This window comes from Aethalodelphis obliquidens, unplaced genomic scaffold (genome assembly GCF_003676395.1).
Source record: "Aethalodelphis obliquidens isolate GAN/ISIS:26980383/991018 unplaced genomic scaffold, ASM367639v1 scaffold7, whole genome shotgun sequence".
Lineage (NCBI taxonomy): Eukaryota > Metazoa > Chordata > Mammalia > Artiodactyla > Delphinidae > Aethalodelphis > Aethalodelphis obliquidens.
This window is the reverse complement of record NW_020837951.1, coordinates 36,677,405-36,700,263: the sequence shown is the minus strand read 5'-3', so window position 1 is coordinate 36,700,263 and position 22,859 is coordinate 36,677,405. Positions and strand designations below refer to the sequence as shown.

General features: G+C 49.2%; 2 protein-coding genes across 6 annotated transcripts in view; one reads left to right on the top strand and one right to left on the bottom strand.

Moving 5' to 3' along the window:
- The window catches only part of RUSC2 (RUN and SH3 domain containing 2), a 59,811-nt gene extending 39,332 nt beyond the window's left edge, over positions 1-20,479 (top strand). For 2 of the 5 annotated variants that reach the window (XM_027105579.1, XM_027105583.1), the window contains exons 2-12: positions 7,601-9,697; positions 14,308-14,937; positions 15,152-15,337; positions 15,507-15,647; positions 16,823-16,899; positions 17,111-17,285; positions 17,375-17,480; positions 18,153-18,199; positions 18,653-19,463; positions 19,557-19,694; positions 19,779-20,479. In XM_027105579.1, coding sequence (XP_026961380.1) covers positions 7,669-9,697; positions 14,308-14,937; positions 15,152-15,337; positions 15,507-15,647; positions 16,823-16,899; positions 17,111-17,285; positions 17,375-17,480; positions 18,153-18,199; positions 18,653-19,463; positions 19,557-19,694; positions 19,779-19,980 — 4,542 coding nt within the window. In that variant the 5' untranslated portion in view covers positions 7,601-7,668 and the 3' untranslated portion in view covers positions 19,981-20,479. Of the gene's footprint in view, positions 1-5,693; positions 5,827-7,600; positions 9,698-14,307; positions 14,938-15,151; positions 15,338-15,506; positions 15,648-16,822; positions 16,900-17,110; positions 17,286-17,374; positions 17,481-18,152; positions 18,200-18,652; positions 19,464-19,556; positions 19,695-19,778 lie in introns of all 5 variants that reach the window. The other 3 variants (XM_027105582.1, XM_027105581.1, XM_027105584.1) reach the window with 3 other exon arrangements.
- Positions 20,480-20,586: 107 nt separating this feature from the next.
- Positions 20,587-22,620, bottom strand: CIMIP2B (ciliary microtubule inner protein 2B). The gene is made up of 5 exons (XM_027105587.1): positions 22,435-22,620; positions 21,447-22,031; positions 21,242-21,293; positions 20,968-21,097; positions 20,587-20,675 (listed from the first exon to the last, which is right to left on the bottom strand). Exons 1-5 carry the CDS (start codon positions 22,488-22,490, stop codon positions 20,587-20,589), a joined length of 912 nt encoding a protein of 303 aa, XP_026961388.1. The 5' UTR covers positions 22,491-22,620.
- Between the last annotated feature and the right edge of the window lie 239 nt (positions 22,621-22,859).

Genomic DNA, 22,859 nt, shown 5'->3' with positions numbered 1-22,859 from the left:
AAGAGGGAAGGGATTCTATGACTGGCAGAAAGATGCTGAAGACCAAAGACAAGGGAAACCTTTCTTCTGAAGTTTAGAACATCTTCCTGCCCAGAGTTACCCTGTTGCTGAGCAGATAGGAAGAGTTCTTTAAATTCCCATCTCCATTGATCACCTTGGTGGAGGATTCAAAAACATAGGCTAATAGGAGTCAGTAGTTCCATGTTGTGCAAAATGTGGTTGGATAATACATTGGGAAGTTGTGGGAGGTGTTAGTTCCCAGGAAGCACCTAGGAATGTGAACTGCAGAGCAGGGGAAAGGGGCGTTGAGGACTGTGAATGGGGCAGGGAGATGTGAGCTGGGAACTGGGGCAGGAGGTGGGATTGAAGAGTGTTTATTAGAGCATGGGGCAGTAATATGAAAGGGACTGTGGGTTCAGAGAATAGTAAAGTGGGTAAGTATAAACTGTGTAAATGGAAACTACAGTGTGAGCCTATCCAGGAAAGGTAGGAAGCATCTGCTTTGGTAGCAGAGTAAATGTAGGGGCTTTAGGAAGAGGGTGTGGCCCTGATCTTTTCTCTGAGAGGCAGTTGTAGTGGAAAGAATTAAGAATTGGGCAGACCTGGGTTTGCGTCCATCTCAGCTGTATAATTATGGGCTAACTTCTCACACTTGCTAAGCTTCAGTTTTCTCATCTGTAAAATGGGGATGATTATGTCTACTTTAAATGATTATAGTGAAATTAGAGATGATATATGTAAAACACCTTACATGTAAGTTCTCAGTAAATGATCACTAATAAATAGTATTATTATAATAGGCCAGGAGACACCCATTTGTGATGAGGGCCAGGAAGAGGGCTCTCGTGGAGAGCTTTCCCTGATTCTAGAGATCTAGACCTCGTAACTTTATGCTGACTAAGCCCACCACTTCTTTGTCCACCTGGTAGGCAGAGCTGAGCACTTTCTTCCACTTTCTTCCTATTCTGGGTTCTCTATTCCTTCCCCATCTTCGTCTCCCATGTCTCTCCATTTAATCAGGGTACAAAAAGCATCTGGAATGAGCTCTTCCATCTCACTGTTTACTCTTCACCTTTATTAGCGCTCATGGGCCACAATATTAAACTTGTCTTGTTATAGAACATGTCTCTCCCGGGGGAGAAGTCTAATAGATATGCTCTCAGTAAATGTGTTCTGTGGTGTTTGAAATCAAGTCACGTGTACAGTAGACTCTCATTACATTCCTAACTGATCAAGAAAAAAGGTCAAACATTAGGATTCCTGACTCTTGACTTAATTCTGTCATTTATCCATTGAGAGATCTTGGGCAAGTCATTTGTTTTTTCTAGGTGTTGATTTCCTTATTTTTTTAAATAAAGAAGTGGCTCTGCCTATTCTGGTGCATTGTTGTGAGGATCAATGAGATGACATACATAAAGAAGTGCTTTGTAAAATATGTGAATGTGTCGGGGCAAAAGGCATGAGTACAAAGTCTAATGAGGTGTCTGTAGAACTTTACCTTAGTTGGCTGAACTGGAGTTGTCTGTGGAGAAACTACTGGCAGATCAGGAAGGAATAAGACTTTCTCTGAGATACAAAAATATAAAATAAAATGGAATCAACCAGTGAAAGAGCTTTACACTTAAAATAGGATTCAACACAACCTAAATATAAAAGCTAAAACTATACAGCATTTAGGGGAAAAAAAGAGGAAAATTTCTTTATGATCTTGGGACAGGCAAAGCTTTCTTAGCATACAGAAAGATTTAACCATAAAAAAAAAACAGATAAATGGGACTTCATAAAATTAAAACCTTCTATTAATTAAAAAACACCATTAAGAAAACAAATGGGCAAGCCACATTTGAGAAAAGGCCACTTGAGAAAATATTCTCAAGACATACATCTGACAAAGGGCTTGTATCCAGAATAAATTTTAAAACTCCTACAACTCAACAATAAAAAGACAAGTCAGTTTTTAAAATGGGTAGAACAGGAGTCGATAACTGACCTACTGTGCCTACCATGTTCCAAGCACAATGCGTGGGTTCTAGGGACACAGGGTTGACTCTATCCCTAGATACAGTCCCTACCCTGTTCCTCAAGGAACTGCACTCTAGTCTGGGGACAGATACGTAAACATAACATAATAAACCTTCAGCGCCCTCCAGCCAAAGGTACTCCATCACCCTCCACATTCATTTGTGCTTTATCCCTGATTCAGAGAGTCAGCTTTCCAGACTCTATGTGTTGCTCTGTTTCTCCATTTGAACGTGTATATGACACAGTCAGTGGTTTTGTGGGTCAAAATCAGAAACTCTTATGCGCGTATTACTTGTGAATGCCTTTTGAAAATCGTGCTATAAAAGGGGGTGGAGGGGTATTCATTGAAGATCAAGTGATGGCCGTAGCCCATAGGTACTCCTAAAATTACTTCCATGTGTGCAAGAAAGTTCTTTATGCTCCATTTAGTCCAGGCCTCAGATTGTGGCCTGGACCCTGGGGAAGCGTAGTACTGTACGTAAGGGGAAGCCCCCTTCCCAAGCCCCAAACCCACAGTATCTGTAGCACTTAAAGAAAAAAAACTGTTTAAATTATGTACCTAGGGGCTTCCCTGGTGGCGCAGGGGTTAAGAATCCGCCTGCCAATGCAGAGGACACGGGTTTGAGCCCTGGTCCGGGAAGATCCCACATGCCGCGGAGCACCTAAGCCCGTGTGCTACAACTGCTGAGCCTGTGCTCTAGAGCCCATGAGCCACAGCTACTGGAGCCCATGCACCTAGAGCCTGTGCTCCGCAACAAGAGAAGCCACCGCAATGAGAAGCCACGCACCGCAATGAAGAGTAGCCGCCGCTCATCGCAACTAGAGAAAGCCCGCACACAGCAACAAAGACCCAACACAGCCAAAAATAAATAAATAATAAAAATATATATATATGTACATAACAGATATTTATTAGAAAGTTAGATGAAACAAAAAGAATAAAATTAAAAAATAATCGAAAATCACTCAACAGCAATAATCACTGTTAACATTTTGTTGCAAAGTCAGCCCTCCATATCTGCGGGTTGTGCATGCATAGATTCAACCAACCGAGGATTAAAAATATTCAGGAAAAATGTTCCAGAAAGTTCCAAAAAGCTAAACTTGAATTTGCCATGCTCTGACAACTATTTACATAGCATTTACATTGTATCAGGTATTACAAGTAATCTGAAGATGATTTAAAGTAAACGGGAGGATGTATGTAGGTTATATGCAAATACTACGACATTTTATATAAGGGACCTGAGCACCCTTGGATTTTGGTACTGTTTATGCTTTCAAGTTTTCTTCCATGTATATTGCTATGGTTTGAATGTCTGTGTATCCCCTCCCTGCCATCCATGTGTTGAATTCTAAGTCCCAAAGGTAATGGTAGTAAGAGGTAGGGCTTTTGGGAAGTGATTAGGTCTTGAGAGCAGAGCCCTCCTGAATGAGATTAGCGCTTTTATAAAACAGAAAGATCCCTTGTCCGTTACACTATGTTAAGACACAGGTAGAAGGTGCTAACTATGAACCAGAAAGTGGGCTTTCACCAGAACTCAGCCATGCTGGAACCTTCATCCTAATCTTGGACTTCCCAGCCTCCAGAACTGTAAGAAATACATTTCTGCTGTTTATAAAGCCACCCAGTCTGAGGTATTTTGTTATAGCAGCCTGAATGGACTGACAGATATAGAGATATATTTATTTACAACAATGGTGTCATACTGTAAATTCTGTTTGTAATCTGCTATTTTCACTTAATAGTTTGTGAATAGTTTCTCAAGTCAATAATAATCAAATTAACCAACGTTGTTTTAATGATACTCTGTTCTGTACGTCTTTGGTTTTTTTTTTTTGGCTGCGTTGGGTCTTCATTGCTGCTCGTGGGCTTTCTCTAGTTGTGGTGAGCAGGGGCTACTCTTCGTTGCGGTGCACGGGCTTCTCAGGGCTTCTCATTGCAGTGGCTTCTCTTGTTGCAGAGCACGGGCTCTAGGCGCACAGGCTTCAGTAGTTGTGGCACCTGGGCCCAGCAGTTGTGGCTCGTGGGCTTTAGAGCACAAGCTCAGTAGTTATGGCACGTGGGCTTAGTTGCTCCGCGGCATGTGGGATCTTCCCGGACCAGGGCTCGAACCGTGTCCCCTGCATTGGCAGGCGGATTCTTAACCACTGTGCCACCAGGGAAGTCCCTGTTCTGTAATTTTAAAACTGATTATTGTCGGAATTTTAGTGTGTTCCCAACTTTCTGTTATCCTTGTGGCATATATATTTGAGTTCAAAGTTTTCTTGGCAAAGGAAGAGAAGAGATGGGAAGGAGTGAAGGGGAAATTATCTCACATACCTCATAGCAAAACTTCCTCAAAATTATCTTTATCCCTCTCTACAAAATCCCATACTTTAAGGCAGCTGTTCCTCTCTTTTCTTTTTCTCATCTTGTCTCTGCAAATACCCACTCCCCTCCACTGCTAAACATTGGTTCCCTTCCCTCTTCCCATAAACCTTAATCTTTTTTCCTACTTACAAATTATATCTTAACAGCTTTGTTAAGGTATAATTCACATACCATAAAATCCACTCTTTTATAAAACTGAGACATAATTCACATTCCATAAAACTCTGGAGTTTTTATTTTATTCACAGACTTGTGTAACCATCACCGCTATCTGATTTCAGAACATTTTCATCACCCCCGAAAAGAACCTCCATCCCCATTAGTAGTCACTCCCCATCTTCCAGTCCCTCAGACCCTGGCAACCACTATTCTACTTTTTGTTTCTGTGTATTTGCCTATTCTGGACATTTCATGTAAATGGAATCATATAATATCATACAAAGAAGCCTTTTACGACTGGCTTCTTTCACTTACCTTTTCGAGATTCCGTCATGCTGTATGTAGCATGTGTCAGTACTTCATTCCTTTTATCGCTAAATAATATTCCATTATGTATACCGTATTATGTTTATCTGTTCTTCAATTGATGAACATTTGAATTGTTCCCACTTTTCTGGCTACTGTGAATAATGCTGCTGTGAATATTTGTATACAAGCTTTTGTGTGAACATACGTCTTCATTTCTCTTGGGTATATACCTAGGAGTAGAATTTCTAAGTCATATGGTAACTCTATGTTTAACGTTTTGAGGAACTGCCAGACTGTTTTTCCAAAGTGACTGCACCATTTTACAATGGCTCCAGCACTGTTTGAGGTTGCAGTTTCTCCACATCCATCCACCAGCATTTGTTATTGCCTTTTATCTTAGTGGGAATGAAGTGATATCTCATTGTGGTTTTTATTTCTCTAATGACTAATGATGTTGAACATCTTTTCATGTGCTTATTAAACATTTGTATGTCTTCTTCGGAGAAATGTCTATTCAAGTTCTTTGCCCAGTTTTTAATTGGGTTATGTACTTTTTATTGTTGAGTTGTACAAGTTCCTTGTATATTCTAATCAGAAGACTCTTATCAGATACACAATTTGCAAATATTTTCTCTCATTCTGTGAGTTGTCTTTCACTTTCTTGATGGTCTCCCTTGAGGCACAAAGGTTTTTGATTTTTATGAAATCTATCTTATCTGTTTTCTCTATTATCACTTGTGTTTTTGGTATCTTATCTAAGAAAGCATCCCATCTTAATCTTAATCTAAGATAATGCATTTACTCCCATGTTTTCTTCTGTAACTCTTAGCCTTGTGGCTCAGTTTAGCCTCTCTGATTTCTGCCTTTCTGCATATCTACTCCTTACCTCAATCAACACACAAAGGCTTGGGAAGTCCAACAGAGGAGCCTTCCTCTCAGAAAGGAAAGGAGGAAGAAAGAAGGTAAATACTTGCTTTTTAATTTTAATGTAATTTAACTTAACACAAAAGAATATATTTAATAGTGTCCCTTGCACATGTATTTATTGGACACTTGAATTTTTTCTTTTGTGTGTTGCCTGTTCATGTCCTTGAGCACGTGTGGCTTGCCTGGCCCTTTACTGTACTCCACGTGAAGAGCTCTGATCCTGTGATCTAAATGAGTTACACTTTTAAAAATTGGTGGTATATGGGTTCAACTAAATGATGCAGAACTTATAGGCAGTGAGGGGTTTAGACTCATGGTAGGTAAGGAAAATGACAGGAATGATAAGGAAAAGAAGAGAAATGAATGAATTAGGAGAAATTAGGTAGGAGAAGTCTGAGCAAGTGAAGTCTTTTGGGACATGAACTTGGTAGCACAGGAGACTAGAACTTGAGGAGGCCATTCTGCCATGGTCCAGCCAAGAGACCAGAGAAGCTTAGAATGGACTCTGTGTAGAGAACTTGACCTTAACCTATCAGAAGTAAAACTGGGAAGAGAAGACTTTTTAGGGGACCCTCATAGTTAAAGTTTTGGCTAAAACTGGGCAGAATCTGGGCACTTCAGATCTGTACCCTGAGCTAGATAAATATTAAGAATATTTTTTGCCTGGGGACTTCCCTGGTGGCGCAGTGGTTAAGAATCCGCCTGCCTATGCAGGGAATGTGGGTTCAAGCCCTGGTCCGGGAAGATCCCACATGCTGCGGAGCAACTAAGCCCATGTGCCACAACTACTCACCCTGCACTCTAGAACCCGCGAGCCACAACTACTGAGCCTGCGTGCCACAACTACTGAAGCCTGTGCGCCTAGAGCCCCTGCTCCTCAACAAGAGAAGCCACCGCAATGAGAAGCCCGCGCACTGCAAGGAAGAGTAGCCCCCGCGCGCCACAACTAGAGAAAGCTCGTGCGCAGCAGCGAAGACCCAATGCAGCCAAAAATAAATTAATTAATTTTTTAAAAAAAGGATATATTATGCCTCATGTTTGCCAAGCCTTATCTGATGTTGTGCTAGAATGATACAAAAAAGATAAAAACAGACCTCTACCCACCTTGAGAAGGAAGAGGCTGGCGTCAGCCATACTAGTAGTCTGATGCCTAACTCGGTCTCTATTCAAGAAGCTCCAGTACAGTAGTGGAGAGAGTGAGGATCTTTAGCCCACAGCCATCAGAGAGGGACAGGTATTCTGGGGCTCAGAGGAGGAGAAAAGGTGTCCAAGATGACATAGGCGTCAAATGATACAATACGTTAAAATTTATTTTTCTTGCAAAATTATAGCTTATTGCTATGCATACGTGATACATTATTTGTGATTTCCCCCCCTCATCTGTAAACGTGCTGTAGCTGTGTCTAAGACATCTCTGTATCTCCTCAGTGCCTAGTACCCTTTCAGGCATCTTAGACGGTTTTTTCTTAGTTATGTCATTATTCATACATTTTTTGTACTCAGGACTAGTCGTTATTTACTGCTAAGAAAGAGAAGGAGAAAATGCTGTCCCTGAGATTCCCCAGACCTTCAGATGTGGCATTTTGTTGCAAGTGGATGCATGACGAACTTAAAATGAAGGGGAACTCAAGAGCTGGACCTGTGCAATGCAGAAAATGTGCCCTGACGGGCTGTATTATCCAGCTGCATCTTGACTCTGAATCTTTTTTCCTCTTGGGCTCTTCTCCATCTGAAAATGATATGGGTAAGGGCATGTCCCTGACTTCGGGAAGGTGACATTAGGTTCCCTTTCTTTCCCTCTCTCTCCAGGTACCAAGCTCTCCTGATGAAATGTGTTCTGCCCCACTGGGCTCCGGGGGCAGTGTCTGGTGCTGTTGATGCCCTTGTTCGAACTTTCCAGAATGGATAGTCCCCCAAAGCTGACTGGAGAGACCCTCATCGTCCACCACATCCCCCTGGTACACTGTCAAGTCCCAGACAGGCAATGCTGCGGAGGGGCAAGTGCAGGTAGCGGGAGCACAAGACCCAATCCCTTCTGCCCACCTGAGCTGGGCATCACCCAGCCTGATCAAGACCTGGGACAAGCCGACTCCCTGCTATACAACAGTCTGCATTCTGCTCCCGGGGGATCTGCGCGATCTGCAGACAGCACCAAGAACAGAGGTCGGGATGGAAGAGGCCCCGGGGCCCCTAAACGACACAATCCCTTTTTGCTGCAAGAGGGTATTGCTGAGCCAGGACTTGGTGACCTGTATGATGACAGCATTGGTGATAGTGCCACCCAGCAGTCCTTCCACCTGCACGGGGCTGGCCAGCCCACCTTCCATCCCTCCTCTTTCCAGCTGCCACCACCTGGCCCCAGAGTGGGCAGGCCATGGGAGGCAACACATAGTCGGGCTGGAGTGGTGGAGGGGCAGGAACAGGAGCCAGTGACTACCTTGGATGCCCAGCAGTGCAGCAGTAGCCACAGTTGCCGGCCAGAGCCGGAAGCAGAGACCATGGAGCTGGATGAGTACGGGGGCCCTGGTGGGAGTGGCAGCGGGGGTGGAGCCAGTGATACCTCTGGCTTTTCCTTTGACCAGGAGTGGAAGCTCAGTTCAGATGAATCCCCAAGGAACCCGAGATGCTCAGGCTCAGGACCCCAGCACTGCCGCTGCAGTAGCACATCCAGTCAGTCCGAGGCGGCTGACCAGTCCATGGGCTATGTGAGCGACTCCTCCTGCAACAGCTCAGACGGAGTGCTGGTCACCTTCAGCACCCTCTACAACAAGATGCACGGCAACTCCCATGCCAATCTCAACTCTGCCCCGCAATCTTGCAGCGACTCTTCCTTCTGCAGCCACTCAGACCCCAGCGCCTTCTACCTGGACCTGCAGCCCTCCCCAGCAGAGTCTAAGATGTCTTGTGAGTCCCACCACCCTGAGAGTGGAGGGAGGGAAGGTGGCTATGGTTGTCCTCATGCCTCGTCTCCTGAGCTTGATGCCAACTGCAACTCCTACCGCTCGCACTGTGAGCCCTGCCCAGCTGTGGCTGACCTCACAGCCTGCTTCCAGAGCCAGGCCCGTCTTGTTGTGGCCACACAGAATTACTATAAACTTGTCACCTGTGACCTGTCCTCCCAATCATCCCCAAGCCCAGCTGGCTCTTCCATCACCAGCTGCTCAGAGGAACACACCAAGATAAGTCCTGCGCCAGGCCCTGGCCCAGACCCTGGCCCTAGCCAGCCCTCTGAGTATTACCTGTTCCAGAAGCCAGAAGTCCAGCCAGAGGAACAAGAAGCAGTGGGCTCTGAAGTGGAAGCACCTGCTCCCGTGGGCCCCACTGTGATCGAGGGGCAGGTGTACACTAATACTTCACCCCCCAACCTCAGCACTGGACGTCAGCGCTCTCGAAGCTACGACCGCGGCCTAGAGCGCAGCCCTCCTATCCGCCTGGGCTCACTGGAACGCATGTTGAGTTGCCCAGTACGCCTGAGTGAGGGCCCTGCAGCCCTGACTGGGCCTAGTTCCCCACCTCGGCGTGTCACCTCCTTTGCTGAACTCGCCAAGGGCCGGAAGAAAACTGCAGGCTCTGGCTCCCCCCCACTGCGAGTGAGCGCTGGGGACTCCTCCCAGGAGTTCTCACCCATCCAGGAAGCCCAGCAAGACAGGGTGGGCCCACTAGATGAGGGCACTCACTGTAGCCATAGCCTACCACCCATGCCCTTGGGGCCAGGCCTGGACCTAGTTGGCCCAGAGCCCTGGTCCACCCAGGTCTGTCAGGGCCTCCAGTCCAGTGAGATGCCACCTGCTGGCCTCAGAGCTGCTGGGCAAGGCCCCCTGGCCCAGCTGATGGATCCAGGGCCTGCTCTCCCAGGGAGCCCAGCCAGCAGCCATACCCAGAGGGATGCAAGAGCTAGAGCTGACGGTAAGGAACCTAAAGGCTGGAGAATACCAGGGTGTGTGCATGGCCTCCTCAGTAGTAGGGCCCTGCCCACCACCCCACGCATACCACTAGAGGTTCCTCAGCCTAGATCAATCATCTTTCCAGTCCAGAGCATGTCCTACGGTTGTAATAGGGGGAAGGAGGATGGAGAATAAAAAATACACCAAGGAGATAAAATTAGCACAACTTAGAGATTGATGTATCGGGAAAGGAAGTACTCAAAAGATTGTGATTCTAAGCCCGGATGACTGGAAATATGTTGATACATGGTTAGGGACTGTAAACACAGAAGTAGATTTACTGGAAAAGGAATAAGGCATGAGTTCCATTTTGGACATTAAGGAATTTGCAGTGTTTAAGGGAAATGTCCAACAGGCAAACCACCCTGGGTATCAGTAAGTTCATTCTTTGATCAGTGATTGTAGCCACTCTTCAAAGAACCTGAGACCTGACACTTAACCTTTAAGCCTCCCAGGCCAGCTCTTTCCCTATTTACTTTATTACACTTAAGTAATTATTTTTTAAAAGCTCTATGTTAAGTGGGTGCTGGTGATAGATGAGAGGAACAATCTCTGTCCTTAAGGAATTCCGATGAAGGGTGGAAACAGAAAAGGAAACAAAATTAAAATGTAGAGATGGCAGTGTGCGGTACAAAATTAAAATGTAGAGATGGCGGTGTGCGGTACTAGTCTATGAGAGGGACAGCTAAACAGACCAAAATGTCAGAGGAGTGCTAATACGGTTTACATTTAAGCACAGTCTAGAAAAAGGATTAGGAACAGGCTTTGTGGAGACTCATAAAAAGAACATTCTAGGCCCATACAGTAGTCTATACAAAATCACAAAGGCACAGCATATCTTGATGCTTTCCAGAAACTGCAGATAATTTAGTATAGCTATAGTGGAATGTGGATGGAACCATTGAAGGATTTTAATCAGGGAAGTGGCATTTTTTGGTTTGTTACAGCATAGTGGCATGTTTTGATTTGCATTTTAGAAAGATTTCTGATTGTTTGGGTGGAAGGTAGATTAGAAAGGATGTCTCCCTGGAGGTCAGGAGACCCCTGTGATCAGAGAGTCATTGGAATAAAAATAGTAGTTGAAGCTATGAGTGGATGAGAACATCCAGGGAGAATGTGTAGAGTTATAAAGGGAATGGTGGATGGAGCCCTGGGGATACAGTGATTTAAGGTTGAGCAGAGCAACCCTCAAAGGAGACTGAGAAAAATTAGCCAAGAAAATAGAGGGAAAACCAGGAGAGGGTGAAGTCACAGGAGCCAAAGGAGGAGAACATTTCAAAAAGAGTTAGTTCAACAAATGAGTTCTGAAAAGAAATCACTAGGATTAAGGCTGAAGAATCCCAAGAGCAGCATTTGGGAGTGGCCAGCGTAGAAGCCAGATCTCAGAAGGTTTGGAAGGAAAGGGGAGATAAAGCAGGGGAAAGGTCGATAAAGGGGAATTGGCTGTCTGTAGCCTTAGGTTGGTCTGTTGGCTTCTCAAAGGGAAAGGGTTAAAAAAAATCATAAATGGTGTTATCTCTGCTGTTAGGGAGATCACAGTGTATCAGAAGACTTCACACTCCTAAACATACACAGAGGAGGTGCCCTTGGGGAAGGGATGCAGGAGGGTCTCTAGGGAAGAGGGGGGTCAGAAACAGCAGGGATTGGTCAGAGTGCTTTGGAACCCACGCTCTTCTGAGATTGCAGTGTTTGGTGGGTGATATCTAGGCACAGGGCTTGCAGTCTGAGGGCAAGAGCAGCCCTGGTCAGAGATGGGAGGAGAGGCCTTAAAAGTGTTTTTGCTATCAGGTAAGAATTTTCATATTGAGATGCTGTTTTGTTCCATAAGTCTCCAGTGACTTACCACAGGGCCTTTTTCTTGATTCTGTATGACTTTTTTTTTTATATCAAAAAATGATGACAAAAGAAGTGAGATCTCTTTGAGATTCTGAGCAGCAGAATCAAGATTCAAAAGGGTTTTACCAAGTCGGGAAAGAACGTTTTGTTCTTTCAGGGACCAATATGAACTTTGATAATGTAAGCTGTACTTGAGTTGATTTGGGATATTTAATTGATTGCAAACTCAGAATGAGTCAGCAGTTTAGAAGGGCTTCCAAAAAGTTAAAATGGTTGGATTCATTTAGAGACTTGAGAAGGGAGGAGTTGATAGTCCCCCTCACCCTTGTGAACCACTTAGAGCCCTCCTGGAAGTTCTGGACACTCCATTTTAAGAGGGAACCAAGGGGCTGGGGCTGTGTTGCCCACAGAAGAACAGACTTGGGTGAATGTGGTCTCTCTCTCCAATTTTCTTAAGGGCTGTCACATAGAAAATGAGAAAACTTTGTATTCCCTGAGGGTAGAACTGATACCCACTCCCCACAGTAGACACCCCTCCCCCTTCCCTGATCTTACTGCCTGAGAACTTAGCAGGGAGGATTTTTAAAAGAGTAGGAATAGATAGTCTAATTCAGACATACTCTGCATAGCATGTACAGTAAAGCTGGGATTGGGAGGGCCTACTCTGATAGCCAGCATCAGCTCAGTCTTGAAATTTGGTATTTAAGTAAGTGGAGAGGATGAAGACATTCCCAGTAGGAAAAGCAGTGTGCTTAAAGATGGGAATGGGGGGGAAGAGTGGTGTCAATGAGCATGGCAGGTGTGGACGTTTGAGGGGAGAGCAGCTAATTTGTGGCAGGTGTGGACACCTACCTGACTGAGAAGATTAGACTTTGTTCTGTGGGCAGTAGCACCACAGGAAATAAAATACTTCCTAAAGCTGGTATATGTAAGAAGATTTGGATGCAGTGAGCCTATACTGAACCGAGGGTGACAGTGAGGCTTCATTCATTTAACGAATCTTTATTCAGTACCCACCATGCACCAGGGTCTGTTCTAGGCACTGGGGATACAGCAGTAAACAATTTAAAAATCCCTGCTTTTCTGGAGCCCTTATAAGGAGTAATGGACAATAAACAAATAAGATAATTTCTGATAATGAAAAATGGCTAAAAAGGAAATAAAACAAGGTGATGAGAGCATGACTTGCCAGAGGGACTGGAGTGGTCAGAGAAGGTCTTAATGAAGTGATGCTTGAGCTGATGCCTGAATGATGAGACAATTTCAGCGAGAACAAAAGGCCCCGAGATGTTAATGAACTTGGCATGTTGAAGGACAGAAGAAGGTATTGCTGGAGCATAGTGAGCCAGGGAGAATGACAAGGGTTGTTCTCTGATCACTGACTGGGAATAGCAGGAGGGTATAGTCTGAAAATTTCCACTGAGAGTGGTTCTGAAGCATCTCCTTTACAGGGTGTGTTCACCATCCCCTTAAGACTCGCTGAAGTAAATAAATGGGGAAAGATGAGGAATAGGAAAATCCAGCCTGATATCATTTCATGTGTAGTACAATGTGGTAAAGAGAACATTAGCCCCGAAGTCAAACTCTGACTTAGGCAGAATTCTAGCTCTGCAGCTTTCTAGTTGTGTGACCTTGGGCGAATGACTTAATCTCTAAATTTCCAATACCCAGATCTTTCAAGTATGGATACTAATTCCTTCCTCAGAACTGTGGAGCCAGGGGTGCCAGTGAACCACACCCAGGGTTTCAGGTGGTATGGATGCTTATAGCGCCACCTTGTGTTCCTTTACATGTTTACAGTGTGTGCAGTGTTTCATTAGCTGCACAGCCCATACACAAAGACTTTCCCTCTGTGCAGTGTCCTGTTGTGTGAGTGAGTCCCGTGTTTTGGAGTGAGGCCCGTGTTTTGAGGGACACTGACTAGAAGATTGGCTGAAAGAACAGGAGAGGACCACTCCTGGGGAACACACCTCTAGGTAGAGGGAGCAGATGTGGACTCTGGGGCTCCAATACCAGGATCATGAAAGAGTGGGAGTAGGGTGGATAGGGTGACAGGGGGGCTGATTCTAGCTGCAAGTAAAGAAATATTTTATTGTGGTTAGATTTGCTCAAAAATGAAATGTGTCGGCTCTAGTGGAGACAGGGGATGATGGGCGAAAGCTTGAAGTAAATTAACATCTTGACCCTGAAAATATATTACTAACTCCAAGTCTTTAGGCCTTAGAAACAGAGAAAATGATGGTTCTGCCATTGGCAGAAATGGAAATCATCAGGAGAATGAATGAGGTGTTTTAAAATGGCAAATTTTAAATGAAAGCAGAACCCTAAAGCAGAATGATCTAGAGATCAAGAAGAAGGTTGGAGCTAAAGCCATGGGTTCAGGAGTTGCCTGTATGACTGTCTGAATGTGAACAAGGCAGGGAAGAAAGTGTAGAGTGAAATATAAGAATTGAGCCTTAAGATATGCCCATCTTTGAAGTCAAGAAAATGAAGAAGGGCTGAACTGTCAAGAGGTGCAAGACAGGTCAATGTCATAAAAACACTAGGAAAAGTTTTACAAAAGACGGGAGGAGCTCATTCCACAAACTTGAATTACCCCTACCCCATTCAATTCCTTCAGCCCAGGTCCTACCCCTCTCATCCCCTTTCCCCAGGGAGCATCATCTCCTGCTTCTTGTCTTCCCCTCACGTGAGTTCAGTGCTCATCTGATTCCTTCTCCATCCCTGTTGCCGCAGGGGGTGGTGCTGAGAGCCGACCAGTCCTTCGCTACAGCAAGGAGCAGAGGCCAACCACGCTGCCCATCCAGCCCTTCGTGTTCCAGCACCACTTCCCCAAGCAGCTGGCCAAGTCCCGGGCCCTCCACAGCCTCTCCCAGCTCTACAGCCTCTCGGGCTGCACCCGTGCACCGCAGCGTGCCCCCCTGGCTGCCCCCGCTGCTCAGGTCCCAGCGCACGCTCCTTCAGGGGAGTCTCAGGCATCCAGCAGCAGAGGTGCCAGGAAAGCTGGGCCTGAGCCACAAACCTCACGGCCGTCACCCCTGGGCAGCTACTCCCCCATCCGGAGTGCCGGCCCCTTTGGGCCCAGCACTGACTCTTCTGCCTCCACTTCGTGCTCCCCTCCCCCAGAGCAGACCACAGCCACAGAAAGCCCACCTCCATGGGGCCGCTCCTGTCCTCCTGCTGTCCGGCCTGCCACCTCCCAGCAGCCACAAAAGGAGCATCAGAAGATACTGACCTTGGCTGAGTACCGACTCCATGGAACAGGAAGCTTGCCTCCTCTGGGCTCCTGGAGATCTAGCCTCAGCCGGGCAGAGAGCCTGGCCCGGGGAGGTGGTGAGGGCAGCATGGCTTCCAGGCCCAATAATGGTATGAGGTTCAGTGCCTGCCCCCCACCCCACCCCAAGCAAGCTACCTCCCCACTGAATGGTTTCTTATACTCCAGCTTGGGGTCAGAGGTTACAGTGTTTGCATCTGTGGCTAACATCCCAACCCTCATGTTTTATATGGGCCCACTGGGTGGGTATGAAATGCTGTCTTCTAACTATTTCCTGTCTCTTTTGCTAATCTGTTCTGCTTTCAGCCAACCATCTATCCCCTCAAGCACTCAAATGGAGGGAATACAGGAGGAAGAACCCTCTAGGGCCACCTGGTTTGTCGGGGAGCCTAGACCGAAGGCCACAGGATGGTCGACTGGCCCGAAGGAACCCCATCTTTGAGTTCCCTGGCTCCCTCAGTGCTGCTGGCCATCTGAACTGCCGGCTGAATGGTGTGTGGGCCAGATCCCCAGTAAACCCAGGGCAGGCCCTGCCATAGCTGGGAGGGGCTAGAGAAGGGGTCAGTCCCAAAAGTCACATGGCTCAGAGGGTATGAGGCACTGAACTGAGCTGCAACTCAGAAAGAGAATTGCTTGGGATTGATTTTTCTCTTCTTTTCAGGTCAAGTAGTGAAGCCGTTGCCACTGACCTGCCCTGACTTCCAAGACCCCTTTTCCTTGACTGAGAAGCCTCCAGCTGAGTTCTGTCTGTCCCCAGATGGCAACTCAGAGGCCGTTTCCATTGACCTTCTTCAGAAAAAAGGTGAATATTACTCCTAGCTCCGGACGGGAAATCTGCTATCACTACCTATTTGTGCCTATTGCCCTACTATCTAGCCCTTCGGAATATTTCCCCGTTTTAGAACTCCAAGTGCTGGGAGGGAATTAGAGAGCACAGGTACTGGGGCAAGAGGCAGAAGTCTTTGTACTGTGGATCGTGAGTATTTGCAAGTGAGCAAGGATCCTTTATCAGATGCTTAAGAATCAGGTTTTAGTTTCCTCCCTCAGGGAGCTAAGTATAGTGAGGGAGACTCCCTCAGTGCTATACTGGGGGAGCTCAAGTGCTACAAGCTCTAGCGGTTTGGGTAAACATGATGGTAACATCTAATAAGGTAAGGACTGACAAGGAACCAGTCTATCTAGCAGACCTGTTTAAGTGAGATGATGGGGAGAGGATTGAGCATAACTGCGGGCCTTAGAGAAGCAGCCTGTGAAAGGGAGAAAGGGAGAAAGATGAAGCTAAAGTCCCTCGCAGAGGCAGAGTGGGGGACTCAGAGTTTAGGGAGAGGGAAGAACCTTAGTCAAGAAGGGGAATAGCCACCTTCCTCCAAGTTGGAAAGGGATTAAGAGAGGGCAGGTGGGAAGGAAGATAGTTGTAATGTAGCTCTGTCTTTTGGATGGACAGGGAAGTTGAATTCATCGCCAGTGGCCTCTGTTCTCTGTGTGAAGTAGAGCCAAGGGCTTGAGAGAGGGGTCAAGATTTGGCAAGGCAACTTGAGAGCATAGCAAAGAGTGCTACAAGGCATACATCAAAGAAGTGCCTCTCCCAGGCACTGGTGTGAGTAGCGCTGGACTTTCTCCAGCAACAGCCAATAGCCTGGTTTCTCAGAGCGGAGAGGACAGATGGTTAGAGTGATCCAGGTTTGGAGCAAGAGGGCAAGGAAGTGAGGATGTTGAGTGTCTTGACAATGGAATCATTGAGGTGGGTCTGGGCAGGGAGGTGAAAACAGGAGGGGCTTGAGAACCGGGCAAAAACAGGAAGAGGCCAGGGCCTGCTGTGTGTGCAGGGACAGAGAGAGTGAGTGAGTAAGTGTGTGTGTGTGTGTGTGTGTGTGTGTGTGTGTGGAAGCCCTTCCCTCTTCCCACTGAGGGCTCAGTCCCAGCTGAGTTGCCCAAGGACTTGATTAGGGACCCATCACATCAAATTCTCACTTGCAGGGCTGGTGAAAGCTATTAACACGGCTGTAGACCTCATTGTGGCCCATTTTGGCACAAGCCGGGATCCTGGGGTAAAGGTAGGCAAGAAACTGTGGAGAGCTGAGCTCTACCCTGCTGACCCTCACCTATTCTCTGCTACCACCTGCCCCTGCTCTCTTGCCTCTAGAACTCAGAGTTGGGTACTTAGAGATGGGGATCGCAAGAGAAGCACCGTAAGGACTAAGAGAGTCAGAGAGGACCAAGGTCAGGCTCCAGATGATTCCCTGTACTTCCCTACTGCATCCACAGGCAAAGCTGGGGAATAGTTCTGTGAGCCCCAATGTAGGCCACCTGGTTCTGAAGTACTTGTGCCCTGCGGTCCGGGCGGTGTTGGAGGACGGGCTCAAGGCCTTTGTGCTGGATGTCATCATCGGGCAGCGGAAGAACACCCCGTGGAGTGTGGTTGAGGCTTCCACACAGCTAGGTAAGTGCTGGCTGGCAAGATAGGGACCCCAGGCTGAATTTAGGGTTCCAGGACTGGGCACGTGACCTCCAACTCTGGCTTCCTCCCAGGCCCATCCACCAAGGTTTTGCACGGCCTGTACAACAAAGTCAGCCAATTCCCAGAGCTCACCAGTCATACCATGCGCTTCAACGCCTTCATCCTCGGCCTGCTCAAGTGAGTGTGTGGAAATCTACAAACCACCGGTCCCCTCCCCTGGGCTCTGGCACCTCCGAAGAACCAGCTCCCTAGACTGGGTCAGAAAGGGTGGATCTGCAGGATCTCTGGCCAGGGCCCAGGCTCACTTTCTCCCCACCTAGCTACAGCCTCTCTCAGTAGGTCACTGGTCTCCCAGCAGACCCATCAGTCTCTGGCACTGATCACCAACATGGTCTTCTGCTTTCACAAATCCACGATCTGGCTCATTTGGAAATTAACCTGGTTCTCAGTTTCTTTGGATATTGTAACCCTGATCCTGTCCATTCCAGGACTGCTTCCAAATCCTGCTTGACCCAGTTCACCTTGGCACCCACATCACAGTATCCTTCTTTTCTCAAGTATGGGCCGAGGTCATCCCCTTTGGTCCTGAGCTATCCTGTCCTCTCACTCAGCAGCTGCCCTGACTTCCTGGGTCACGGGCAAGCCAACTCCATTCTAAGAGGAAGTGATTGGCTTGTGAATCACATGTTCACCCCCTCCCTATTAACCAGGTAGCATCACTGCCATAGCAGGGAGATGTTCACCTATACCTCTGCCCTGTGCGTGACCCCCCCATATCTGTCTTCTTTGTATCTTATCATCTGGCTATATCCACACAAGACTCAACTCTCTTCACCTATCTCCCTACAGCATCCGGTCCCTGGAGTTCTGGTTTAATCACCTCTATAACCATGAAGGTAATGCTCAGAACCCTGCTCTGTCTTGCAAACTCAGCAGAGGCCAGACCTCAGAGGATCGAAAGAGGGAGGCACAGCTGTCTTTTCAGATGCTAGAAGTGGGGAGGAGAACCACACAGGCTTTCATCCTCCAGGCTTGGGCTTCTACCCAAGTCCTCTCCCAGCCTCTGCTTGTGTTAGAGCCTTGGAGTCAGCGGGATACTCAGGCAATCTGGGAGTCAGGGTGGCCAGGAACCTCTCTTCTCTGAACTCACGGCTGCCACTTCAGATTGTGGAGCTTCCGCACTGCACGACTTCAGAAGGCATCGTTTACACTGTAGTGCATCTAAGTGGCACGGCACACAGCCTGTGCAGCAGTCCACAGTGACTCCACCCAGGTTGCCTTTCACAGGCCCACCCTAGGCCGGGCTCTGCTTCTCTGTGTGGCTCAGTCCCTCTCTCTTTCTCCCCTAGATATCATCCAGACCCACTACCAGCCGTGGGGTTTCCTGAACGCGGCGCATACGGTGTGCCCTGGCCTCCTGGAGGAACTGCTGCTGCTGCTCCAGCCCCTGGCCCTCCTGCCCTTCAGCCTCGACCTACTGTTCCAGCACCGGCTGTTGCAGAGTGGGCAGCGGCAGCGGCAGCACAAGGAGCTGCTGCGGGTGTCCCAGGACTTGCTGCTGTCCGCCCACTCGACACTGCAGCTGGCCCGCTCCCGGGGCCAGGAGGGCCCTGGAGACATGGACGGGGCAGCCCGTGGGGAGCGGGTGAAGGGTGTGGGTGCCCCAGAAGGTGGAGAAGATGAGGAAGAAGAGAAGGAGACAGAGGCAGCTGAGAGCTCAGGGCGTGGCAGGTGGGCCCGAAGTGGGCAGGCTGGCTGGTGGTACCAGCTCATGCAGAGCTCCCAGGTCTACATCGATGGCTCCGCTGAGGGCTCTAGGTTCCCCCGGGGTGGCAGCAATAGCAGCAGTGGCAGCAGCAGTGAGAAAAAGAAAGGGACGGGAGGTGGGGGGCCACCCCCCCGAGAGGGAGTCGTGGAGGGAGCTGAGGCCTGCCCTGCCCCTGAGGAGACCCTTGGCCGGGAGAGGGGCTGGCCTTTCTGGATGGGGAGCCCCCCTGATTCTGTACTGGCTGAGCTGAGGCGCAGCCGGGAGAGGGAGGGGCCCACTGCCCCCCCAGCAGAAAATGAGGAAGGAGCCTTAGAGCCTTCACCCGGGGTCATCAAGTGGGGACACCTCTTCGGGTCCCGAAAGGCTCAGCGGGAGGCCCGGCCCACAAACAGGTAAGAGACAGCCCCTGGTGTAGACAGACGGGCGGGGGTGCCTGCTCTAAGCCAGGGCACAGACAGAGCCAGAGCCCGGCCGCTATCCCCTAGGCTACCCTCGGACTGGCTCAGCCTGGACAAGTCCATGTTCCAGCTAGTGGCGCAAACAGTGGGTGCCCGCCGGGAGCCAGAGCCCAAGGAGGGCCTGCAGGAGCCACAGTCTCCAGCCCTGCCTTCCAGCACTCCATGGTGAGCCCTGGGAGACAGAGGGATTTGGGGGCTGGGTTTGGCTCTGGGTGGGGTTTCTCTGACCTCCATTTGTTGTTTCCCCAGCGAGGTGAAGGCACTGTGCCACCATCTGGCCACAGGCCCTGGACAGCTGAGCTTCCACAAGGGAGACATCCTGCGGGTGCTGGGGCCAGCCGGAAGAGACTGGCTGCGCTGCAGCCGTGGCCCTGACACTGGCCTGGTGCCTCTGGCCTATGTGACTTTGACCCCAACTCCAAGTCCAACCCCTGGAAGCAGCCAAAACTGAGGCCCTGTGCATGCTGGTGGCCTCAGGGACCCTCACAACCCCTAGACTCGTAGCCTGAGAGCCCTTCCCAAGCCCTCTGGCCTGGTTACAGACAGTAGACCGAGAGCTGGGGGCCACATACCCCTGTGCTCAGTATCAATTACTCCCCCTTAACTGTCCCAGTGACCTCGTCCAGATCTCCCCCCAGGAAAGGAGGGAAGGGACGCAGCACTGGGCTGCCAGAATTTCCCCCGCCTATCTTGGCCAGCCCTCCCATGGGTACAGACAGGCATGTCCCTGTGGAGGGAGGTGACCAGAAGGCCCGTTTGTGGGGGTCCCTAGGCCAGGTGGTGAGAAGGATGGGTGACAGTATTGGGGCCAGTTCCCTGAGCCCCCAGCTTTAAGTAGGCTGTGGCCAGTGCCTGGTGGTCAGGGGAGGGAGGAGGAGCCCAGGCTCTGTTTATGTATTTATTTATTTATTTATTACACCTATTAATAAAAAAGGTGCTCGGCCTCCAAACCATTCTCTCTTTGTGCCTTCTCCCACCCTCCAGACCATCTTTCTTCTTTGCAAAAGGATGGCTGGGATAGGATGAAAAGGAAAGAGAGAACTTGAAGTCTAGGTACCTACGCCAGGAGCTGCTTCTGGATGGTGCTGAGGCCCAGAGCATCATGGGTGAGATGCCCATATGTGCGGCCAAACTGGAACTTATACCCTGTGTGGCCAAAAGATTCTGTCATTTGTAGCCAGAGGCATAGAAAAGTTATTTCTCAGCCAGTTGCCTAGAACCTCCAAGTTATCCTTCAAAATCTGGTCCTAACTACTCCCTAGAAGCTACATCAGTTTCCTCTTCTGCCCAGTGAGAAAGCTGACCCAAGGTCCCCCCCCTATCTACTAGTTCCAAGCCCTAAACCACCTCCACCCATCTCTCTCTCTCTCTCTCTCACACACACACACACACACAGATATTCCAGTCCCCAAAGCCTCCCTCTGGGGGCTGTCCTCACCTGGCACATAGCCCCCATATTTAGGTACAAGGCCCAGGTTCTGAGGGTAGGTCCTGGAAAGTGAGGGGAGATGTTTAGGATCCTTCTGGGATCTGCCCCCTGACTTCATCTGTCCAAATTCCTGCAGTGCCTGGTTGCTGAGCACAGGAAAGCTGGAACCGAAGAGGAAGCGAGCACGGGGCACATAACCAGTGAAGCCTAGGGGAGGGGGATACTAAGTCAGTACCTCCTGGGCACCTCCCCAGGCCTTTGGTCATTACCCACTTCCTCTCACCTGACATGAAGAACTTGCGAGGATCTCTGTCATCCATGGAATAAGGGGAAGCCTTCTGAGGAGAAGTTGATAGAAGAAAAACAGGGCTATCAAGTTCAGCCCCTGGGCTGTAACACAAGCTCCCAGGGAGGTGAGGCTGGCGGTCTAGCCCACATCCCCTGTCCCACAGCCATGCTACACATGACCACCCCAGACCTGGCCACACAGAGGTAAGGCTCCCCACTCCCGCCTCGTACTCCCCATCAGCCTTCTCGGTCTCACTTGTTCCGCCTCCTGCCCCAGCTCTGGCTCCTTTTCCGTCTCTAGTTCTGCCTCCAGCTTTGGCTCTTGGTCTTTCTCCACGTCTTTCTCTCCCTTGGCCTCCTTTGGCAGCTCCTGACTCCTCTGTCGCCCATACCACTGAGTGAAATCATTCAGAGCCTCAGCCCAGACCCGGCTGCTGTTCTTGGCAAAGAGGAACTGTGCCTGGGGTACAAAACCTAGGTAGGCAGGGGGCAAGGATGATTTGTTAGTGTGTGGGACCCATGTTCTGGGATGGGGGTACCTGTTCATACCTGGGTACATACCTGTGTACCCAGGGATCATGCTGGAGCTGAGCCTTTCGTGTCCACGCCTGACAGGCAGGCTTTTCCTGGGACCCTCGGGAGATCTTGGAGGCCGGATGGGAGGCAGAAGTGTGCGGTGGGAAGGGGGCCGGGCTAGGCCAGGAGAGCTGCGAAGTAGCTGCCCAGTCATCTGCCCATAGGTCTGGCCCATGCTGAACCGAAGTAGCGGGCAGTGTCCAGTGTACCTGTAGCACAAGTCTCACCCACTCACCTCTAGAATCCCCGGCCTCACCATCCCCAGAGGCAGAAGCAGAGACCTCTGAAGCCCTGATCTCTTCTGGACTCAGCTGTGTATATATTTGGAGCAGGCGTTTCTTAGTTCTCTGTCTGGGTTTTCAACCCTTCCCCTCTGCTGCTACCCTGTTACCATGGAGAGCACAACACAAAGCTTCATAGCAGGCCCGGCTACTACTGTTCCCTTGCTTTTCCTTTTCCATCCAACATCATAGACATCCCAGCCATAAGCCTCCCATACCAGAATGTCCACCTGGCCCCCAAGGCCGAGGTGGCACAACTCTGCCACCTTTTACACCCTTTTACACCCCTGTTCCCAGAAGCAAACACGTGTGCTCTGGGCAGAAGTCTTACCCTGGGATATAATGAGGGTTCTGAGAGTTCAGCCCTGGTATGAAGGTGCTAGCCATAGCCGTGGGAACCCAGACGAAGCTCCCTTCGTTTCTCTGAGCCGTTTCTCTGAGCTGAGCTCCTGGGCTTTGTGTGCTGACTGTGTCAAGGGCTGGGAGGCCGAGCCAGAGGCAGGAGGTGGGGCTCGGGGAGGAGAGAGGGGTTGGGGCACTAGTGTGATGGCTGTCAGGGCCTGGGCCGCGGGGGAGTAGAGGCTCACTGGTCCGTCCACTCTGGATCAAGGGCAGCCCTGCCACCTGGGGGCAGGGAGAAGGCCGCGTACAGCCTTGCCACTGCAGAACCAAAGGAAGCCCTGAAGTGGCAGGTGGGGGAGCAAAAGCTGACAGGCCCATTGAGCTCTGTCTCAAAAGAGGGCCCTTCCTTCCTAA

Bases quoted from the DNA above. Each gene is read 5' to 3' on its own strand.
- CIMIP2B (XM_027105587.1), bottom strand. From the start codon at position 22,490: ATGGCTAGCACCTTCATACCAGGGCTGAACTCTCAGAACCCTCATTAT. The intron at 21,098-21,241 runs GTGAGAGGAAGT...CTCAGCAACCAG, and splicing joins TCGCAAGTTCTTCATGTCAG to GCACTGCAGGAATTTGGACA. The intron at 20,676-20,967 runs GTGAGGACAGCC...TTGGCCACACAG, and splicing joins ATATGGGGGCTATGTGCCAG to GGTATAAGTTCCAGTTTGGC.